Source organism: Triturus cristatus, chromosome 9, assembly GCF_964204655.1.
Source record: "Triturus cristatus chromosome 9, aTriCri1.1, whole genome shotgun sequence".
In the NCBI taxonomy this organism is placed as follows: Eukaryota; Metazoa; Chordata; class Amphibia; order Caudata; family Salamandridae; genus Triturus; species Triturus cristatus.
In genome coordinates this window covers 925148498-925162908 of record NC_140592.1, presented here as the reverse complement: position 1 = coordinate 925162908, position 14411 = coordinate 925148498, and the positions used below count along the sequence as shown (strand labels likewise).

The 14411-nt window shown below is 40.1% G+C and overlaps 1 protein-coding gene across 1 annotated transcript in view; it reads right to left on the bottom strand.

Annotated features, from left to right (window-relative positions):
• The window catches only part of ASB2 (ankyrin repeat and SOCS box containing 2), a 274707-nt gene that overhangs the window by 24917 nt on the left and 235379 nt on the right, over positions 1–14411 (bottom strand). The window contains exon 9 of the mRNA XM_085626478.1: positions 8342–8495. Coding sequence (XP_085482604.1) covers positions 8342–8495 — 154 coding nt within the window. The remainder of the gene's footprint in view (positions 1–8341; positions 8496–14411) is intronic.

Here is a 14411-nt window from a genome sequence, read left to right as displayed (position 1 = left end):
CTTTTCAGTCCAGTCAGATGCCAGTAGCCATGCTTTTCCAGAGGAGCTCCGTGTCAGGGAAAGGTCTCAGAAGATATGTCTGATCATGGTGGGCTGAGCTAGGGGTCAAAAAGCTACAACTTTATATTAATAATTGTGAGAGGGGTGCAACTCTCACCCGTAATTTCCCGTAATGTCATTTTCATAGTCAGTTTTGCATACATTTCCTAGGGGCCTGTTTCCTGCAAATACAGGAAATATATGCTTGTCGGAGTCCACCATGGAGTGGCCAAGGAGAGACCTGAAGAAATTCACATAATACAACCATCCATGGTATACACTCTGAGGGTCCTCTAAGGAGCAACCCATAGGTTTGGCTGTGTGCAACCAGTTGCAGTATATGCTCAGCGTAGTCCATCCAGTAGCAGGAGGGACTAGCGTTATGCATTCAGCCATGGTGTGTGCTCTACGGAGTTCATTGAGGAGTGGCAAAGTCACAGGACAACGGAATGGATAACGCATCCAGTCACAGTAGATGCTATGAGGAATCCACCAAGAGCATCAGGGAGCAACGCACAAGAATGGGCATTATTTGTCATAGGAAAGTGGATTATTATTTGGAGTGGATGACCTCTGAGAAAAAGACTACCACTTCTTAGATGCTACACAAATTAAATTAAATAAACCTGTGCTCACCCCCTGGTAATGAGACACAAAGCAGTCGCAATTAAATCAAAGGCAATGTGTAAAGTATGTAAGCAGTGCATATACAGTAGAAAAAGACCTATAAAACACAATAGAACTCCACAACCAAATTTAAAATAAAGAGAAAACCTTAAGTGTAAAATAAGACCAAAAAAAGTCCAATAAGGAAACAAGAATTTAAGCTTTAAGGTAAAAAAGCACCAATAAAAATAAAGCACCCAATGTAAGTCAATGGAAGTGTTAGACCAAGTCTAAGATGCAATTTCAGGCCAACTGCAATAGAGCTCCAGTTAGATACACTGACTTGATTGGTCCAAGTAAAAGTCTGGAAGTGAAAATGTCAACAAGTTTTTAAGTGAGTCTACAGGAAAGGACTTTGGCACCTTTTTGAAGAAAAGCATTGACATTTCTTCAAAGCTCCAAAGTAGAAAGGCACTTTGTCATCTTTTTAGAGAAAAATCCTCCCCGAGAAGGTCACTGCTGAAACTGTATCCGTCCATGTGGAACCGAAGGCGAGATACCTGAAGCAGGTTGGTGCTGCTGGAGCTCTGGAGCTTTGCAAATTTCTCACTGAAAATGTTCCAAGTCTCAATGCAGAACAGGACTTGTCATTTTTTTCAAAGATGTAGGGATCCTTGAGCATGACAGAGCTGAAATTCAATTTGATGCTGTGGAACTGGTGGTTGGAAACTTTTTCCAATTGGTCCCGCGGAGGGTCTGGAACTCTGAGGAATGTTTTCAAAAGTTTTCAAACTTTCATCTGGTGCTCAAACAACCACAATAATACACTTCTAAAGCCCCAAGAAGCTCAGGCGAGGGCACTTAGGGACTCTTAGTATGTCAGGCAAAGGCCATCAACAAAGGCCAGTCCAGGTCCGGATGCTAATGATCAGCTGGGCATACCAGGAAAGGGCCTCTCTCATCTTGCCACACAGGTCAAACAACTGATCCTTGAAGTCTACTTCTTTGTCCTGGGTACAAGAGAGAGTAGATTCAGTCCTTCAGGGTTCCTATAAGGTCAGAGACAGCAGGTCCAACCCTCTTGTCCAGAAAATGTTTGGAAGATGGTTGAATGAGGCTTTATTTTAGTAGGGTTCACAAGCCGTTTGTGCACTGGACTCGCTATGACACACTTAGCCCTTCTCTGACCAATGAAGTAAATGTTCTACAGCCCTGACCTACCTACTTTTTTTTCAGTAGTTCCCGTTTGCCTTACTGCAAATAAGCCCAAGTTGCAATATATTGAGGCAAACCCAAGATGGCCGAAGTCTCCAGCCACACTATACATGGGCTCTGAGGGGGTGTAAATGGGGAGTTTCATAGGGAAATCTCAAGTGTGCTGCCACATCTAACACTAAAAAACTGTTTGAAGCAGGCTCCAGTGTCAAAACAATCAAGGATACAGAAGTCTAGATAACAAAGCAGGACTCCTCAGTGACTAGACAGCCAATACACAATAATTGTTATCTGGTCCTGTTTGATCCTTATAAAGAGTGCAAATGTTTCACATGAGCCCCAGACAGACCTGTTACACGGCAGGATTTACACTGCAGTGCCAACAAGAACACAGCCCTTCCATGAATATGCTGCTGTGCCCAGACGGGTCATACTTGCCATTCTGGTCGACCTTACAATCAAACAGACATATTGTATAGCTCTTCGGAGGAAGATCACACCTCAATCACAAGTAATTGAGGCCAAGTCTAAGCTGACCAGCTCTCAGATGGTAGTGCTAATAAGACTCCTGAAAGCATAGGTAGCGAGAAAGGTAACTTCCTAAAAGTTGTTTTCCTTTATTTTGCATAACAAATCCAATTTAACCATTGAATTGAATTTTTAATAACTATTAAAAATAATGGTTTACTCAGTTTTCTAGCTGGTTCCATTTCTGAGATAGCAATATTACTATTTTAACCCGGACTTTGCAAATGTTTCTGCAAAGGACAGCTAGGCCTGCCACAGTGAATTTCTGAAGTTTTGGTGTCATTTAGAACTTTATGATATCAGCAGAACAAGTAGGGTGAAAGGGATGGCAGTTAGTGGCGGCTGTTGTTGGGTGAGGTCCAGTAAAAAAGTTTCTTACCCAAGTTGTGGTTGGGAGAGGGGAGAGGCCCTCTACATGAGTTACAGACTTTAACTGGTGTGGAGCCTGCTTTCTATGCAAACCTTGCCTAGTTGGCTACAAGACTTACATGGGGTGACTTAGTAATATTTAAAAGGGTTATTTTGACAGGTCACGCTGCAGGCTTTATACTGCAACTGTCAGGTTAAACACAGTAGGCCTGGGGCTATCTTTTCAGTGCCACTGTAGATGATGGCACAGTAGGTGCAGCAGTTCGCAAGTGCCATTTAACTTTTTATGACATGGGTGTATTTCTGCACCAGTCTTATGTTTAATGTCTTTGTAATGTGCAAGCTGAATTTCCCATGCTTCTCTTTCTGAGAAAAATGTTTAAATGTCTGCCTTGACAGTGTGTCATAAGAAGTTCTGTAGTGAACAGACCAATATTTATGTAAGATAGTTCTAAGCTGAACTCATAAAATTAGTAATGTTTGGGTAAAGATAGTAATTTATGCACTATGCACTATGAATATACCTCAAAGAATGAATTGCTATTCTGGAGGCAGCTGGGGCATAGCCAGGTCCTTGTAACTCTTATGGTGTGGGGGGGTGCAACCATTCAGGCCTCCCTCACACCCAATCCTCCAGAGGGGGCCCCACTCAACCTGTAGACAGCAGCGGCCGGCACAGGTAAACGCGGTAGGGCTGCGTGGAGGGAGGGGGAAGTTGACAGACGACGGAATAGGTATCATTAAATAAATAAACAATACCTATTCCGTCATCTATCGGCTTCCACCAGCCGCACCCTGCCCTACCCTACTGCCTCACCGCACTTACCTGTGCCGGCCGCCGCTGCCCATAGACAATGAATATCTCTGAAATATGGGAGACGCAGGGCACCCTCTTTGCATTCTGCAGGGGTTCCATCCTTCTGTGTAAGATCACTGGGCCTCTGGTTGGGTTGATGTCTTCTGATCATACTATTTGACTTACAATCTCTTGCTAACTGAGCAGCAGCAGCTGTAGGTCCAAGCTAACGATTGGCTTCAGGTTCATTGCCAAATCAAAGAAAACATTAGAGTGGAAGATAACAAGGAAGTAAGTTACCAGTTTCATGAAATTGTAGTGATCTGTGACCTCTTTATTTGGCATGCCTTTACTACAGCACTCTGCCCAGTGTCGACTCTGCTCAACTGCATATAAAGTATTCGAGGCCCTTTCAACATCATAAATTCATTTTACAATTACTTTGATTTAGGGAACCTCATTTATCACAAGGGGCATTGGCCGCTTTATCTAATTATGTTTTAATGGCGTAAGTCCTGTGAACGTGCACATTTGCCCTCAGTGCAGTCTATTCCAAAACTTTGTTATTCTTAAACCTGCCAAGTGACTCCATGCCAGGTTTGTCACCTTCAGCCAGTCCGGGCTTTCAATCAAACACTCTGCATCCTTGGGATTCAAATGCATTTGCATAATTGTAAAATAAACTGCAAACCTCAGAATGCAGAGTAAGGCTGGTTAAAAACCCAGGTCTGTGAGGTGTCACGTGTCAAATGGAGACACTTGGCAGCAACATCATCTCCGTTCTGACATTTTGATTATTACATTCCCTTGCTGAACATGGGCTATTATTGTGTGAGACTAGAAATGGATCTGTGTTCCTCAGTACACTAACTGCTTATTGGTGGAAAAGAGCATGCCAGGTGACAATTTGTTTTTAAATGAAGAGCAACATGGCAACAAGAGTGATATTGAGCCGGAGGAAACGCTATGCACGAGCAACAGTCTGCCAAATTGTCATTTAAATAGCATGCATGCAGTCTCAATGTTTCTGCGAGGTGCACTTTATTAAAGGTCGGAAACATGATTAAAAAGACACATGTTTATCTCAGCTACCATGGTTAATTGCTAAACGCCTTAACTTTGCTGCATTCTTTCTTGCAAAGTCAGTTGTTTTGATTTTGAGGAATTTCATGGATTGAAATGCGCCAAAGAAGGCGTAGAGTTATTTTAAGATCATATGGGGTCAATAAAGACAAACAACAGAGATCTTCAAGGAACGTGATAAAAACAAGTATGCACAGAGCAAGACACATATGACAGGGTCAAGAATCTTATAGCTAGCAAAAAGACTCTTTACTGCATGTCATTTCAAAAGCCCGCTCATTACAAACAAACAAAAAACAGGCAGAACATTCAGTGTGGCGCATAAGGAAAAGAAGTGAAACATCCCAGCTTATTGTTTTGAAATGGAGACAGATAGTCTTTACCTGAATGGACTGGATATTTGTACTTTCATATGACTATCTTAAATATACAACACCACATATCCTCAGAAAATAATCCCAGGATGTTTTCAAAATAATTGAGCTTTCCATTATACAGAGTTTTTTGCACAATGAAGCCAATCATTTAAATAAGACAAGTTATTTAATGGTATATAGACGAATGCAGCTAACTGGCATGGAATCTCCAGATAATAGTTTTGCATGGTGAACAGTTTACTGTCTGCTCTCAAAAAAGACCCAATTAACATCAGTGAGGACTTTCTTACCAAATACCAACTTTCAATTGTTGGTGATGCAGCATCAGTAATGTTTAGCTGCAATAGTGGCACAGTAAAAAGGTTGTAAGAAACAATTTAGATGGAAATAAGTGTTAAGAAAAAGGATGAATAAAGACGATGGACACAGAGAGCTATAAAGGCATTCAAAAGAAGCCAAGATACCCAAAAGAGAGACAGTTTATTGAAGATGTTGTTTGATAATTTGCACGAGACCCCATCCAAGTCTGTTCAGGCACTCATTGCGGATGACATGCAACTCTGCCTGTCTAGGCTTGTCCAAGAAAAGCCTTGACCATTTGCGAAGACTCCAGAATGCAACGGTGAGACTAGTGTTCAATCTGAAAAAATGTGACCCTGTGACTTCTTACTGTAACCAGCTTCATTGACTCCATGTTAGACAAATTTAAATTACATCTGCATGCCTAAAGTACAAAGTATATTATCGAAGAAAGCATCCATGCTTTACTGAAAAGTTCTGTAAATATATTCCAACTTGCCATTTTCTATCATCTTAGCGTCATACAATTAAACTAAATAATTATTGTCGTTAGAAGGCATAATGAAGTTGACAGTTGTAGATGAAATGTAAAAGAAATACAAGGGTAACCATGAAATTGCAAGAGACTTGGGCTAAATATATATAGTCAAAACAACTGTGGTCTTCGGTTCAAAATCATTAAAAGAAATATTTGTATACTATGGGATTGTCCGACACTTCATAATTATTGGGGAGCGGTACATAACGCCATTCGTGCCGTCACGGGGTTGCAGGACCTATACACATGGGAGGCCAGCGCCTTGGGCATACATGGGCGACACGAGAATAAGAAGGTGGAGAGGCGTTTTGCTTTCTTGGGACTTATCCTGGCTAAAAGATGCATTACTATGCACTGGAAGGCGCCGGAGAGACCTCCCATGGCGGCATGGGTGGGGGCGGTCAAGAAATGGGGGAAAGCGGAGGAAACGTTACTTCGAACGGAGGAAGCCCGGGGATACCGCAAACACCCGATTTCCCTGCCCTGGGCGATGCTAATGCATTCCTTCGCACAAGAAACACCACCGGCGGTGGATCCGCGAATAGTTGGCTCTCAGGAGGCCTCTGCGCCACTGCTGGGATAATAGATTGCTGCCTAACTATATATCATTTTGGCTTTTTCACTCAAGTAGACTGCTCACTTTAGATGGCCACGGTTGTTCTCCCAGAAACTGACCTAATTCTGGACGTGGAGATTGGCTTCATGCCCGGTCACTATTCCCTTTTGCTGTGTCTTGGCAATCACTGCAGGAACCCTAAATCTGGACCCTAAATCTGGGTTTCCACCTTTTTGTCATGCTAGTATCCCTTTTTATACATCTCACTCTCAGGCTCTCCATACTGTTTGAGCCCTGATTATGATTCCTCAATTTAATGGGATAGAAACACCTTCGATTTTGTAATTTATATACCCTTATTGCCATTTTATGTTGTACAAGGTCAAAATTGATTTACTTGTGTGTGTAATACTTATATGACATTTATGAATATTTGTGTGCCATGTATTTTGGGCACCGAACACATTTTCCTCACATTCTCTTATTATTTCTGTTTAATCAATTTTTTGAACTCATGTTTATTTTTTTCTATCATTTTATTAAATCTTTATTATACGTATATTTCTTGTTAATATTCCTTTGTTGTTTTGACTAGTTTGTAGATGAAAAGCACACTTATACAGAACACTTTCCAAACTTTACATAAGTAGAAGTGCTGAGCCAAGGTAAAGGTGAACTCTCTGATAGGACAGCAGCTCACTGGAATCCATTTACATTGTAAAGAATCAAAGATGTTGTAGGAACCTCAGGAGGAAACTAGCGAACGTGCAAATTCCCCTGTATATGGAACAAAATGTTTCCAAAGAGGAACCGGGCTTTGGTTCTCAGAAACTATCAACAAGAGTTGACTCCCATCAATAAAGCAACAGTGCAGTCGTCCCATAGAAAGAAATGTATTGAGATTGTGAATGAACTGTTTCATGACAAGGGATTGGAATTTCCCTAATAAAGTAATTATTAAACCATGCAGAAGTAGGTGGGAATGACAAATATTGAGAAAAAAACTAGGGGATCCATGTATGTTGCCAACATTGTCCACCCATGGAACTGATCATTGATCTAAAGAACCCTGTGGTCCAGGGTATGAAGTGCTAACTGTAAGATCCGCGTTTCATGATCCCTTGCTGTTGATCTGCTTGAAAAGTGTGTAAAGGCAATATTGAAATGCATACAGGTGAGAAAGGCTTCCATTGACTATGCAGTTGAAGTTTATATCCACAGAATCTCATTTTTACAGAACCAGTAAAATCAGCCCCTATAAAGCAACACTGGATGCACTATACATTGAAGTAATGAATCATTTTATTTTTAAAAGTATTCACTCATTCATTCATGTATTCCCTGTTTCAGAGACTCAAAAACACATATAGAAAAATGCCAGTGGTTGTACTTGGAGATTCTACCTGTAAATGACACGTGGAAAAATAGAGTGACTTGAACCAGTTGCTTCTGACAAAACTGTCCCAACGCTGAGGTCAGGGTTTACAACAGAAATACTACAGTAGGCCCAACATCAGTGTTAGAAGGGGCTATATATTTAACTGCTTTGCAAATAATTGCGAAAGTGTCAATTACCCACAAAACTATTTTGGTAGGAAATGTTTTATCAAATTATTATTTACAATGCCTTATAGTACTAAGCTTTTTCCCCACTCTATGCTATGGAGCACTAAAAAAGCCACAATTATTTTTTCACCAATTGTGTAGCAAATGTTGTCTCAATGCAACATCAACTAAACAATTTGGTTTCCAAAGAATTTGTTGTCTACAAAAACATTTTAAAGTTACTTCCTTTACAGTGCTTGAATCTTATAATTTGTGCTCCAATGCATGTGCGACGTAGAGGTTGTAAGACATAGGTAAATGTCAGAATGCACAGGGCATTAAGAGAGTCAACATATTTTTCGCATCGCAAGATTATAAAGATATCTTACCTGCTTTTGCTTTAATGATGTCCCAGTCCTCATAGCTGTCCAAGTGATCCATCAGTCTAGAGCAGAGCTGCACATTGCCGACATAGTCCAAAAGCACATCAATGATAGGGCCAGCCCATCGACTCATTTCAGGCGTGGACACCACTTCACAAAACTGAAACACAATCCATAAACACATACAATGAGCTCTGAACAAAATAGCCACTTATTTGTGATACAGCTATGTACAATGTACAATTCTTTACTGGATATACTGCCTATTATTCCACCTCTCGGAGGGCCAGCTTCAACAAAGATTCTTCTAAGAGTAGATGTGACTTATTCATACATTTCAGGAGAAACTCACGCATATTCAAGGAGAAAGCTATGTGAATCTGGCCCAAAGTAGGCCCAAGCAAAATTTAAATTATGCCAGCATAAAACATGTATTTTCAAGAATTTCATGTTTAACTTGTTAGGTAAAATTATCGAGATTACACCATTATGCCAAATAACGTAATTAAAATGCAATGCGAAGCAAAATTATGGTGACTGAGTGCTGTAACAGTGCTCGCAACCAGAATGTGTGTCATTGTTGTTCGCTGCAATTGTGTAATTCAGGCTAATATTTAAGTGCAAGGAAATTCTGAGAGGATGCATTTCGCGCTAGAATATAACACCAATGAACAGATTAGCATTTCACATAGTTACGAGTAATTTCATAACATTTCCCCAACATTTTTCATAAGAATGCAAACTTTGCACATTGATAGTCCAAAGTAACAACTCCCAGGAAAAGGCACTTAAAACAACCTCTTCAACCAAGCTCAAGGAAATTATATTGGAGTGACTTTAGCTGTGACTTCTAAAAGAAATGTATATTGACTTCGATTAAAAATAGTTATAAAAATAAAAGTACTTTCTATTGGCAATATTAGACCCAATAAAACACTATTCAAATTAATAATTTGAAATGAGAAGACTAATATAATCTGAGGAAAGTTGGCTTTCAAGCTCCTGTAGAAATATTAATATTCACGTCAATTCGTCTTAACTTATTTTACCCTATAATTCGAAAATTAGCGCCGTACTCAAACATGCAGCAGACTGAGAAAAAGCTTGGAGGGCATTCTAAAACATTCAGCTATATTCCTTTGCCTGTAATGTAATTTTAGGGGAAAAAGGCAGGAACAAATTACAAATTCCATATGACACCCTGTGATTAAACAACTAAAGACGTGTTACATGGGGACCTCAAGTCTGTCATGGCCAAGAGCTGAGGGCTGCTTATGAAATCTTAACAATCAATTCCATGTAGAATGGAAAGCCATGTTCTCGATTTGGGCAGACACATAGAGAAATGTCCTTAATGTTCTTGCAGTATTGCTCATCACCTAGGAGTTCAAATGTAATTGTTTGCACAGATTCCTGCGCTGAAGTGTTAGAGTTCCTGGATGAAGCGTTACAGATTTTATCCTGGAGATGATCTTGCCTGATTTGCAATAATCTTGGCATGTGGGTCAGGTTTTTCAAAATATTTGACCATCAACAATCAGCCACTTCCACTGCCAAATGCCCTTTATAAAAAATAGTTTAAAAACATAAGCCACATTTATTTTCCTTGTGGGTTAGTGATTTTCTATGGGAGACCATTAACCTCACACAGAGGTTGCTGGAGAGCGCTTGCCATGCAGAGATGCATTCCACAAACCATTTAGAATTGGAAAACTAACTTTGAATTATCTTTGAATATTTGGCTTTAGTAGTTAAAAATCCCTAGAATTGATTAGATTTCCTGAATTTTGGGTTGCAAGATTCTTGCACCAAGATATCAATGATTATGATATGTTCTATGAATGCGCACTCAAAAAACAAGTGGTTTATAGTAAGGGACACATATATTGCTATGACAGGAACCATAGAATAATAATTAATTTCAAATATTTTTTCACGTTTTATAGGGGACAATTTAGAATTTAAACAGTAATCAGTATCAGAAGGCAAATACCTATGAATCTTGTGGTAGTTATCTTGCCAATAGAGATGGAAGGTATTGAGCTTCATACCAGAATCAAAGAGAGTTGGTGATACAGAGATATCTTTTAGGTACACCCTTTTACAACTGAGGTTAAGTACATAACATTAATGGCAAATTACTGAAATATCTTTTATAATCCTTCAATACCGTTCTGACCTGCAGACTTCCGTGCCCAGCAGAGTGACAAGGCAGAGTGGTGACATCCAGTATTTCTTTCTCTCATCCCCCTCTCCTTTCTGAATTTCTACTCTTGGCCATCATATTGTATTGTGTGTGGTCAGTGATTAATCTGGTGAAGGGTAGAAATGTATATCACTCCTGTTGGATCCAGAGTACAAGATCAATGCTTTCTGACACATTGCCTAGCCCACGTTACAATCTAGCTTAAGCATTGGGTTTTGGCACTATTAATTTTCAGATTTTTTAAACCTTAACCACACTCAGCAGGAGGTCAGTTCTGTAAGATGAGAATTAAAAGCAGTTGAACAGGAGGGCACTACTGTGCAAAGAATGGACAGACATGATGCTAGTCAGGTGCCTTTTCCTTCAGAACCAAAAGACACAGATCCTTGGGCACTACCATCTCCATGATTAGACACTAAGAGAGAATTTATTATATTTTAGCACAATGCAACCAAAGTTGCTGCAATGTGCAAGGTGGAGAAGGCAGCACAGAGCCAGGTTTCATAAAATGTACCTGCTGCTACAGTCATCCTCTGCTCTGGTGTTCTATAAAGTCTACCTAGGGCCATGTACAAACTTTGCACAATGGTGCAGAGGAGTGTACAACTTTTCTAGCACAGGATTTCTACTTGAGGCATATCATTTCAGTACAAAATCTTATGCCTTGAGATATTATGAAACATTTCATGAATTGTAAATACTCTGTACACTGTAGTACACATGCAATGTGTGGAATGTTTGGCAAAAAGAAAACATTTCCTATTATCAGTGCCTGCTTAAGGGAGTTATTTTTTGCTGCAAAGCCCAGTCTGGCTACCTTGATAGTTCAGGCTGTGTATTAAAAAGTATGGGCGCTTATACTGATCCGCCCAGGTTTCACCCAAGCAGTGCCCCATTGACAAAAACGTGTGCAAAGCAACACAAAACACTATTTGTGCTGAGAAAACGATACCTTTCAGGAGAATAATACATTTCATCATGGAAATAAATGCTGTGTAATACTATGCACCACTTTGCATCACTTTGAGCCAGCTCAATGTCTTTTTAAATGTGGGCCACTTTCTCTTGCACATACTTATTAGGGGCCAATTCAAATGTTGTTAGGAAGGCCTCCAGACGGCTTCTGTTCCGTGCGAATCCTATTCGGAGCCTATGTTTCTGATCAAATAGTCCCTTGTTCTGAACGACCAAGTACGGTGCAAAGATCTTGTCCGCGTCGACCGAATAGTTTCTGAACCCGATCCTGTCTGTCTGACTTGTTCGCAGCCGAATCGTGCCGTGCAGTGGAGCCGGATTCCGAACGAGCGAGTACGATGCATGATTCGGACTGCTGTAGCGACTTGGTCTCAGCGAGACAAAACAGCTGTGGGAATCGGACTTCGGGGGGCCGTGACAGGCCCCTCTTCACCCGGGGCCCTCTGTATCAAGCATGCACGATCCAAGCATGCACAGCGTGGCAAACACCATGCGGTGCCCGAAACAGGGTGTACGCTTTTCCCCACCTACACCTTTTTGCTATGGGAACCTGTGTACGCGTATCCAGTTTCTTATAGAGTTCAATGGGAGCCCGACCGAACCCAGTCCATCAGCATACGGATGTATTGTACTTGTCGGATTCTCACAGCTCAATTCGCCAGGGAAGCCCTCCGACTCCGAGTCATGCGGAGGGTTTTCCTAGCGAGATCAGAATCAGCCCCTAAGTAGTGATCCAACCACATTCTCTGTACCTCCTGAAACATATTGTGTCTGGCCAGTGGTGAGCTTGGTGAGGAGTGTGAGAGTGCACCCCTCCCATTGGGTCCAGAGAACAAGATTAGTGCTTTCTGACACACTTGCGCTGAAGTAATACCTATCTTCAGTTTCAGAAATTCCACTTTATTGTTTGGTCTTGTCCCTTGTGCCAACAAAGGTCAATGGACCAGATGTACTTTTTGCTGTTCACTAAATACTGGTCGCAATTTGTGACAGTATTCTGCAACCAGTTAAATACATTTCCAAACTTACCTATTCACAAATAGATTGTTTAGGAAAAATCTGATTCTGAGTGGGCCACAATCCAGCCTACCTCATTAATATTCAGGAGGTAGGTTACAAATTGTGACTTACTTTGATTGGAGGTCATCACAGGGATGGTGGCTTGTGTTGGTCAGCAGACCTTTTTTTAAAAATATAGCCTCTATACCTGAAAGGAAACAGGGGTGCATTTGAAGAGAAATATTACTTTTTTTGTTTCTTTGAGAGCTGGCAGTGGTCCTATGGACCTCTGCCAACCCCCTGACAAACATTTATTGCATTAACAAAGGAGAAGGAGTCCTATGGAAGGAGTCCTATGGACCACTGTCAACTCCCCAACAAAGGTTTTTTAAGTTAACAAAGGAGAAGGAGACCTAAAGGACCCCTTCCCTCTTGGGAATGGGTTACCACCCCAACAATGGGCATGTAATGGGCATGTAATGTTAAAATGTTTTGGAACAGGATTTCCATTGCAAAACATTGATACATATCATACCGATGTGATTTGTAAGGGATGCCTATAATACACCTCTTCCATCAGGAATCACATGTTAAGGGTCTGAAAATGTTTCCTGACTCCAAGGATGGGATAAATACATAAAAAGCATTTTAATGGTTGTAAATGCTGACTAGGAGCATTTGCAACCATTAAATGTCTGAACCTTTTCATTTTCTAAAAAATGTATCACAGTGTTTTCTTTACATATTGTCAACTAAAAGAAGACTATGGATATCCCTGATATTATTTTCAAGCAGCAGTCAATGTTGCATCGCCTGTACCATACACTTTACCGTTTTTCCGAAGGGATCTAAACATTCTACGTGTACATCAAATTACAATTTCTCATATTTGGCATCCTATCCCTACAAAGCCATTATAAGGACTACTTTTACACGCTTCTCATGTACATTCATAATGTATAAATATATTAGTATTCTACTGAGGTACATTATTAAAAATGCATTTAAGAGTTCCTGGCATATGTGTTAATTGATTATAATTGTTGTCAGCATATTTCAAAGGCTAAATAGCACAAAGTCTATTTGTTTCTTATACACTGTTTTCCGCCCACGCATCTCATTCTTTCATATTAAATTGTAAACTCCTTAAAATTCTGTTTCAGAAAATACAGTCACCCCTTGTAGCTTATCTAATTACTCCTCAATTAACTATAAAGTATAACAATGTTTTACTGTAATTCCATTATAGCCTAGTTGCCAAATACAGAGATTTTTTAACACCTCTCCGTTTCTTTACATAAGGGAGTGGGCAATAACAGGAGATTAATAGGATTTAATAAAAACCTTTATGATTTTCATTCTCAATGTTCTGCTTCAATATTTTGAGTTCCTTGAAGACCAGTGCACAAATTTGTAAATAGGGTACATTCTTTCAAGCATACATAACCTGTATTAAACAGCCATAATGGTGACTTTGGGGCAATGTTTTGGATACCTTAGAACTACATACAAGAGGAAAGTCATCACATTCATCAAAACAACTGCTATAGTAACTCCCAAGCTTTCCCAATATATTGATGGTTTACGGCTAGACAGGGAACTACACTTGTCAGTCATCACTCCATATAATTACGTTTTACTACACTCAAGTTCTTCCAAAGTATTTAATGGTTCATGAATTATAGGCCAATATTTCTAAGAACTGCATCAATAGATGGAGCATAGATTATATCAAGTTGGGTAATATTAGTGAGCTGACAGTATTGCTTCTAGCTACAACTGTGCAACACAAATAATCTCACATAAACATATATACGATCTAATGAGAGTCCGCCACAGTACTTCAAAATTTACACAAGAGGAATCTATCGGTCTGCAAGTCAGGACTTTAATCCA